The sequence below is a fragment of the Felis catus genome, chromosome A1 (assembly GCF_018350175.1).
Source record: "Felis catus isolate Fca126 chromosome A1, F.catus_Fca126_mat1.0, whole genome shotgun sequence".
NCBI classification, from domain to species: Eukaryota; Metazoa; Chordata; class Mammalia; order Carnivora; family Felidae; genus Felis; species Felis catus.
Window position 1 is genome coordinate 20006750 of NC_058368.1, and position 9058 is coordinate 20015807.

General features: G+C 42.6%; 1 protein-coding gene across 3 annotated transcripts in view; it reads left to right on the forward strand.

The window, feature by feature from the left end:
• Positions 1-9058, forward strand: part of LOC102900676 — a 90856-nt gene that overhangs the window by 63959 nt on the left and 17839 nt on the right. For all 3 annotated transcript variants that reach the window (XM_045052578.1, XM_045052580.1, XM_045052583.1), the window contains exons 5-6: positions 251-432; positions 7932-8462. In XM_045052578.1, coding sequence (XP_044908513.1) covers positions 8422-8462 — 41 coding nt within the window. In that variant the 5' untranslated portion in view covers positions 251-432; positions 7932-8421. The remainder of the gene's footprint in view (positions 1-250; positions 433-7931; positions 8463-9058) is intronic.

A 9058-nucleotide genomic window follows, 5' to 3' on the forward strand; every position in this document is an offset into this window, starting at 1 on the left:
GATGTGATCGTTCTCTTTTTTAAATCTCTAAAAAACTTTCAGCACTGTTATTTTACCCAGACCTTTCGAGTATTTGCTTGTTGTAATTTGGATGCTTGTCCTAAGCCATAAGCTTCTTCTAAGCATGGACTATGCCATTTTCTTCAACTGTGTATCTCCTGTGGTATTAATGCAGTGCATTTTACAGAAATATTTTTAATTCCATAACTATTTTTAAATTTTGCCTTCTGATACTTTTTTTTTTCTTTAGAAAGAACTGACTCTGCCCATACTTCTCCAACATAACTGTGTTTCACGTGTGTTCCTCTTAGGAGGAATGAAGTTTCGTTGTTAATGTTGGTCTCTTGTCTACTAAGATGAAGGTGCCCACCGAGCATGTTTCATTCCCCTGGTGCCTTACCACTCTCCTTGTCGAATTGGTGGGAGAGAAAGGTAAAGTCTACTCTCTATATTTTTTTAATTTTAGAGAGAATGAGGTGGGGGGAAGAGAGTGCCTATGTGAGGGGCAGAGGGAGATGAAAGAGAGAGAGAGAGAGAGAGAAAATCTTAAGCCCATTGTGGGGTTCAATCCCACGACCCTGGAATCATGACATGAGCCAAAATCAAGAATTGGATGATCAACTAACTGAGCCACCCAGGCACCCCAAGTCTAGTCTATTCTGTAAGCGAATTTGTTTTTGGCGGTTAAATTATGTGTGTAACATATGTTGAAGAAATGAATGAATAGTTGAAAGGATGCATGCTTGTTATGACTGCCACTAGGCGTGCTTTCTGTCTCATTGGACACATTTCTTTTCAAATCCTATCTCTGCTACTACTTGGCCGAAAGATCTTGGAGAAGTCACTTAATCTCTTTGAACCTTAGAGAGTATGGACTAGGTTGAAATTTTCAAACTTCTCTTTTAAGCCAAGGATCTCTTATCAAACAAAGTCTTACTCAGACATGCACTATGTAATAGCAATGAGATCAGAGGCAGAAGTAGTTTGGTTGAAAACTGGGGAAGGAGCTTTGAGGAATGAGGTGTGAAAACCAATGGACAAGTCCATTCCATATCTAACTCCTCTATTAACCACTTTATCAAAGACTACAGTCAGAGCTACAAGACTCACACTACCACTGCCTGGTAGGACCTTCTAAAATTCTCATTGACTGAGGGCATTAAAAATGAGAGACAGATGCCACTTCACACCCATTAGGATGGCTACCATAAAGGAAAAAAAAATAGAAAATAACAAACATTGGCATGGATGTAGAGATACTGGAATCCTTATTTATTGCTGATGGGAAGGTAAAATGGTGCAGCTGCTGTGGAAAACAGTATGGTGTTCCTCAAAAAAATCAAACACAGAATTACTATATAATCCAGCAATTCCACCTCTAGGTATATACCCAAAAGAATTGAAAATAGGGACTTGAATAAACGTGCACACCCATGTTCAGAGCTGCAGAAGTTTCTGTGCAGTCAAAATACGGAAGGAAACCAAGTATCCATTGACAGATGAATGGATAATTCAGTGGAATGTTATTCAAGGTCCAGAGGGAGGAAGTAATGGGGAGTTAATGCATCCAGTGTTTGAGTTGGGGATGATAGAGAGTGATGATAGTTGCACAGCAATGAGAATGTAGTTAATGCTACTGAATTGTACACTTAAAAATAGTTAAAATAGTAAATTTATTTTGTGTATATTTTATCACAGGAAGAAATAGAAATAGACTTGTATTTATCAGTTTTGGAGTTTTTGCAATGTGGAGAAAATCTGCAAAGTGTATGTAGGACCCAGAATGAGTTTCAAGATATTTAATGATAACGGGGTTCTCCATTTTAATATAGGGAATTCCCTTTCTTTAAAATGTTTATTTTGAGAGAGAAAGGTGAAGGGAGGGACAGAGAAAGAGGGAGACAGAGAATCCCAAGCAGGCTCTGTGATGTCAGCGCAGAGCTCAATGCAGGGCTCAGTCTCATGAACCGAACTGTGAGATCATGACCTGAGCCGAAACCAAGAGTCAGACGCTTAACCAACTGAGCCACCCAGCCACCCCACTATAGGGAATTTCTGAAGTGCTGATCTCAGGCTGAAGCTCATACTCACTGGGCAAAGACATGCAAAGCACTAAATCAGTGATCATCCCGGTGGCTTCTAGGGCCGGACAGGTTATTCCTCATTCACTACAGTGGTCTCTGAAGTCTAAGTCTCCAGGTCTTAGTTTCCATCAGAAACCAGGAGAGAATTTCAGGAACGAAGCTAAGGACTGTGACCACATGCCAACACATAATCAGGCTTGCCTAGGAAAGGGTCAAGGAGTCCAGAAGTGGCTCTCACAGCCCTGTATCAAACCACACAAGGGAGTTCGGTCACGGGAACTCTGACTGCGGCAGCATTCAGCAATTGTGGCCATAAGTAAGGGAGTAATTTTCGGGCCACAAGTTGGAGCCAAGACTGGCACCTCCCAGGGAAAGCACAGACTGGGTCTGTAGGTTTAGCCTGTCCTTTATACCTAAGCTATATCTGAAAAATCTTACCGTTTAACAATTAACAGACTTTCCTATCCCCTGCTGTCTGTTAGTTTGGCTGTCCTAACACTAAACAATATTAAAGTATACGTTTAGGCAGTTCAAGGCCAATATAGCAGCTTTACAACGACCAAGACTCAGGCTTTTACTCTGATTGCTCTGCTATGCTAGGGTGTGGTCCTTGTCATCATGATCCAAGACGTCTAATTATATTCAGCAGAAAAATAGAAAAAAGGGGGAGGGAAACATGTTCTTTCTCTTTAAAGTTACAACACCCAACTCACATACATTGCTCTGCACCCCAAGACCATGCAACACGCAGATGCAAGGGAGTCTGCATGATGGAATCAATTCTGAGAGTCTGTATGTCCTGCTAAAATTCTGGGGCCTGCTTGCTGAAGGAAAATAGGAACTCCCTAACCTGAGCGTTCCGTCTACTTGAAATACTGGTGGTTGCTGGCACTCTCCCAAGGTGGGTGGGTGCCCTAGATCTCGAGTATTCAGCCTAGTCAACAGTCTGTGTCTTGGGTGGATCTTCTGTTTGTAGGGCTGCCTTACACACTTGCCTCCTTGTGTGCTGAATCTTAGATCCACAGACGGGTTATGCTCTGAGATTATCAGCTACCACCTCACCCTGAAGATCTGTCTTCATTCCTAAGCCTGGCGGGACATAATATGGCTCGTTTCCACACAAACTGCCTGGAGATCAGTGGAATTAAATACAATTTTCAAACTATGTATTTCACAATGAGCATGCACATTCCCTATCAATTCAGTAAGAAAATTACTATCCTCATTTTACTGTTGAGGAAAATTATTATCCTCATGAGGTAATAGAGGCTCAGCGATGTGAAGTCACTTTCACTAGGTAGCTCAGTGGCAGGAGTGGGATAGCATACTTCTTCGTAAGGAAATTACTACAAATACAAGCCACTGCCGTAAGAAGGGTTTTTGAAGAATTCAAGGAATCTATAGTAAAAAACTAACTACTTCTGACTAGAATGGTGACAGATTAGGGAGGACATGGACCACATCCCTCTTGTCTTGATAGGTCTTGATATGGCTAGTGTAGTAAGCTTATCCAGAGAACAGAACTAATAGGATGTCCCGGTGGAGGGAGGGAGGAAGAGGAAGAGTGAGAGTGAGAGGAAGTGAGAGAGAGAGAGAAAGAGAGAGGAGAGAGAAAGAAAGCGATGGTTTCGAGAAATTGGTTCAAATGATCGTGGAGGCTGGAAGTCTGAATTCTGCAGGACAGGTAGGCAGGCTTGAGATCCAGGGAAGATGGTATTGCAGCTTAAATCTGAAGGCAGGCTTGAGGCAGAATTCCTTTTTCCTTGGGAGACCTTAATCTTTCTCTTTAAATGTTTTCAACTGATTAGATGAGGCCCATCCACATTATGGAGGATAATCTGCTCCACTTAAAGTCTGCTGATGGAAATGTTAATCTCATCTAAAAATACCTTTCCAGGGGCGCCTGGGTGGCTCAGTCAGTAGAGCATCCGACTTCGGCTCAGGTCATGATCTCACAGTTGGTGAGTTTGAGCCCTGCATCGGGCTCTGTGCGGACAGTTCAGAGCCTGGAGCCTGCTTCAGATTCTGTGTCTTCCTCTCTTTCTGCCCCTCCCCCACTCACACTCTGTCTCTCTCAAAAATAACTATTTTTAAAAAATAAATAAAAAATAATAAATAAATAAATAAATAAATAAATAAAATTAAAATAAAATAAAAAACAAAAACAAAAATACCTTTCCAGGGACGCCTGGGTGGCTCAGTTGGTTAAACGTCCAACTTTGACTCAGCTCTCGGTTGGTGGGTTCGAGCCCCGCGCTGGGCTCTGTGCTGACAGCTCAGAACCTGGAGCCTGCTTTGGATTCATTGTCTCCCTCTCTCGCTGCCCCTTTCCTGCTCATGCTCTGTCTCTCTCAAAAAAAAAAAAAAAAAAGAAAAAGGGGCGCCTGGGTGGCGCAGTCGGTTAAGCGTCTGACTTCAGCCAGGTCACGATCTCGCGGTCCGTGAGTTCGAGCCCCGCATCAGGCTCTGGGCTGATGGCTCAGAGCCTGGAGCCTGTTTCCAATTCTGTGACTCCCTCTATCTCTGCCCCTCCCCCGTTCATGCTCTGTCTCTCTCTGTCCCAAAAATAAATAAATGTTCAAAAAAAGAAAAATTAAAAAAAAGAAAAATTAAAAAAAAATAAAAAAAACAATAAAAAAAAAACTTTTTTTTTAATTAAAAATTCCTTTCCAACGACATCTAGACTGATGCTTACCAAATGTATGAGTACTGTGCTAGCCACGCTGACGCATAATATTAGCCATCACAGCTAAGAAGAAGAGAGGCAGATTTGGGTAAGCTTTGAATGCTAGATGAATTGGTTTGGCTTTATTAAATTATCAAATTATGAAATATATATAATAATACCTGAGGCATGGGAGGCACTCAAATCATAATTTCCTTTCTCTATAAAAAGATTTTGCAAGGAATCAGGCAAGGAGAAGGAATATGAGTTAGAAATCTATTGCCATGCATTAGGCATGAAGGAATAGATTCATCACTTACTATGTGTCAGGCACAAATATATGCATTAGATACATTATCTTATTCAATACTCATAACCACCCTACAAAGTAGGTGTGACTTGACCAATGAAGAACTGAGACATTCTCCCCTACCCCACCCCAAATGAACTTGCCCAAGACCTTATGGCTAGGAAATGGTAGAGAGGGAATTCAAACCCAGGTCTTCTGATTCCAACCTATGCTGTCATCAGTGAAGGTGGTGGCAGCAGAAATAAGAAGGAAGGTCACAGGGGTGCCTGGGTGGCTCAGTGGGTTAAGCCTCTGACTCTTGATTTCAGCTCAGGTTTGTGAGTTTGAGCCCTGCGTCGGGCTCTGCACTGACAGCGTGGAGCCTCCTTGGGATTCTCTCTCTGCCTCTCCCCTGCTCACTCTCTCTGTTCCTCTCTCAGAATAAATAATAAACAAACTTTAAAAAATTTTTAAAAAGGAGGAGCATAGAGTCCAATAGCATTGTGGAACTGAAAGAATTTAGCAATTCATCAGATATCATAGTGACAGAGCTAAAGACAGTTGCGGAATTTTTAGTCTGGATGGATTTTTTTAACAGGAGAAAACAGGAAACTTCTAGAAAAAATAGGGTAGTCCTTATGAGAAGCTGGTTTTAGAAGAATCAGAGAGTTTTGGCTTCATTCAAGAAATATTCGGGGCGCCTGGGTGGCGCAGTCGGTTAAGCGTCCGACTTCAGCCAGGTCATGATCTCGCGGTCCGTGAGTTCGAGCCCCGCGTCGGGCTCTGGGCTGATGGCTCGGAGCCTGGAGCCTGTTTCCGATTCTGTGTCTCCCTCTCTCTCTGCCCCTCCCCCGTTCATGCTCTGTCTCTCTCTGTCCCAAAAATAAATAAACGTTGAGAAAAAAAAAATTAAAAAAAAAAAGAAATATTCATTCAATTATATTTGTGTGGTAGGCCTTGTTCTAGACCCTGGGGATCCACCAGTAAATAAAACAGACTAACATCTCTGTCCCCACACTTTCCAGTGTGGAGAGATTAAAACAAAACAAAACAACAAATAAGTAAACTGAAGTTGATGTCAATGATAAGTGTTGTGGAATGAAAAAATGGGGAAGGGGGATTCAAGGTGGTCAGAAAAGTACTCACGGAGAAGTCATTCAAGGAAAGACCTCAAGGAGGGTACAAGGGTCATGCAGGTGTCTGGAAGTAAGCATTCCAGCCAGAGGAAACAATGAGAAGAGTGAACAAGGAAAAGAAGAGGAAGAGACGAGGTCAAGGTCTCATCGGGTGGGATCTTACAGATCATAAGAGATTTGGCTTTATTCTGCATGAAATGGGATGCCATTGAGGGGCTTTGTGTACGACTGTGTCAGGATGTGACTTCCATTTTAAAGGCACCACTATGGCTGCTGTGTTCAGAAGAGTGAGGTGGGGTAAGGGTGGGGGGTTGGGCCAGGCTGGAGCAAAGAGAAGTCACTGAATACGTTTTGAACATAGACTAGATTTGTTGATTGTTTGGATGTGAGAAGGAAATGTGTGCATTTAAAGAAGTGTTTTTTAAGTTTATTTTCTCGGGTGGAGGGGGGTAGGGGCAGAGGGAGAGGGACAATCCCAAGTAGGCTCCACAATCAGCATGGAGACCAATGCGGGGCCCCATTGCATGATTCTTGGATCATGACCTGAGCCCAAATCAAGAGTGGACACTTAGATGGCTGAGTCACCCAGACTCCCCTTGAGTAGAATTTTTGTATTTAAGTGGCAATTCCTAAAATATTTTTTTTTCTACGTTTATTTATTTTTGGGACAGAGAGAGACAGAGCATGAACGGGGGAGGGGCAGAGAGAGAGGGAGACACAGAATCGGAAACAGGCTCCAGGCTCCGAGCCATCAGCCCAGAGCCTGACGCGGGGCTGGAACTCACGGACCGCGAGATCATGACCTGGCTGAAGTCGGACGCTTAACCGACTGCGCCACCCAGGCGCCCCCCTAAAATATTTTTTTAGGTTTATTTATTCATTTCAAGAGAGACAGAGAGAGAGAGGGAGAGAGAGAATCCTAAGCAGGCTTCGCACTGCCAGCATGGAGCCTCATGTGGGCTTGAACTCATGAAATTTGAGATCATGACCTGAGCCCAGACCAAGAGTCTGATGCTCAACTGAATGAGCCCCCCAGGTGCCCCTTAGGTGGCAGTTTCTAATAGTCCTTGGAAACATGATGACTGGAGGACAAGCAAGGGGACAATGCTGGAGACAGAGGTTTGAGAAACTTTCACTGTAGTGCCAGTAAGATGACTTTTAAGAACGTGTCCGGATAGAGGATGTATGTGCCTGATGCAAAGGTATAGCTAAAGAACATAATGGAGGATATTGAATCTTGAGCCGTGTGAAGGTTCAGGGTGTGGAAGAGGCACCAAGAGAGACACATAGGGGAACAGAATTGATGAATTCCGATTCACTAGATCTTGTACTTTGTGATTCAGTCTTTGAAAGGGAATGAATCAACATAGTACTATTGCTGCTATGTTTAGATATCTACTAATGGTGATATTACTAAAATCCATTTGTGATTCAAGCATTTGATCATTTGAATCATCACATAAATCATCTGACAGTCACAGAACTTTGATTTAGCAAATTGGAAGGGTAACTGGTATCCTTTTGTCTTTTTAGTTCCTGCTGAATTTGTACTTATGAAAAACACGGTCCATCCACCTGTGATGAGCTATTCTGTTCTTCTCACGGGCACTAACCTCGTTCTTGTTTGGATTCAGTTGTTGTTGTTGTTGTTGTTGTTGTTTTATATATAAAACACTAAGATTAATTTAATATTCACTTTTGGGCTTTTCAAGTCTTAATAGAAGTAAAACTTGTTTTCATTGGCTTTTCCTTTACAGGCTCAAAAGACTGAATTACAGTTAAAAATGAGTGTTATACAAACAAGGCGCTCTGTGTGCAAACAACAAATCCAAGATTTCACTGCAGAGCAGAGAGCCTCCTCTTTTACAGAAAGAAGCATTTAACTGTTCAGAATGTTCCACGTCTCCACTGATAGGCTCAAGGCTCACCGACCCCACGGAAGTGCAGTGTTGCACAAATGTTTTTAAGTTAGTAATGATCTCTCCTCAGTTGTATCTCACCAGCTATGATCACCACGGTTCAAACCCACCGTTATAATTTGGTCAGACCTCCTCTGCATCCCTTCACCGAATAAAGTGTCCACCTTACGCTCTTCCTTTTTGACGGCCCACACTAGTTGTCTGAAACCTGGGTATGCTTCCTGCTCCCACTCCATCTTCTCTTAACTGCTTCATCCGAATGCATCTAATGACTGAGAGCAGGCTTACAACATGGCCGTCGTCATGAAGAAACATCTTCAGACACATAATGGATTCCAGACCGAATATTTTTAAATGTAGAAGCCTCAGGTATTTAAGAACGTATTTGTACATCCTCTTACCCACTCCAATTAATATAAAATGAAGGGCTTGAGTGAATTTGTAATAGCAGCAGCCAACATTGAGAGCTTACCATATGCCAAGCACATCATATATTTTAACTTGTTTAACCCTTACAACAAAATTCTGTGAGGCAGGTATTAGTATGCCCGTTTTACAGGTGGGGCAACTGAGTCTTAGGCCACTTAACTGACATAGCTGTGGTCATTCAGCCAGAAATTCGCTTTGAGCTCCAGCTGTGTGGCTCCACAGCCCACACAGAACCCCTAGACTCCTCTGCCTCTGTACTTCTTCACAACACGTCATTTACTTGTAATTGATGGGTCCCTTGGGTTTCTCAAGGGTGAGCGCGCCATTGGCATTTCATGGTTGTTCAGTGCCAAACTTAGCAGGATGTTTCATATTCCTAGCTCCTGGCACTGAATGTCAGTAGTTCCCTGCTGCACATCTCCCTTCTGTCCCTGAGAAACCAAAAGTGCCCTTGTACATTTCCAAAAACGTCCCAGTTAACAGTCTCCACTTGAGAATTATCAACTGAATTTAAAATAAAAATAAATAAATACATA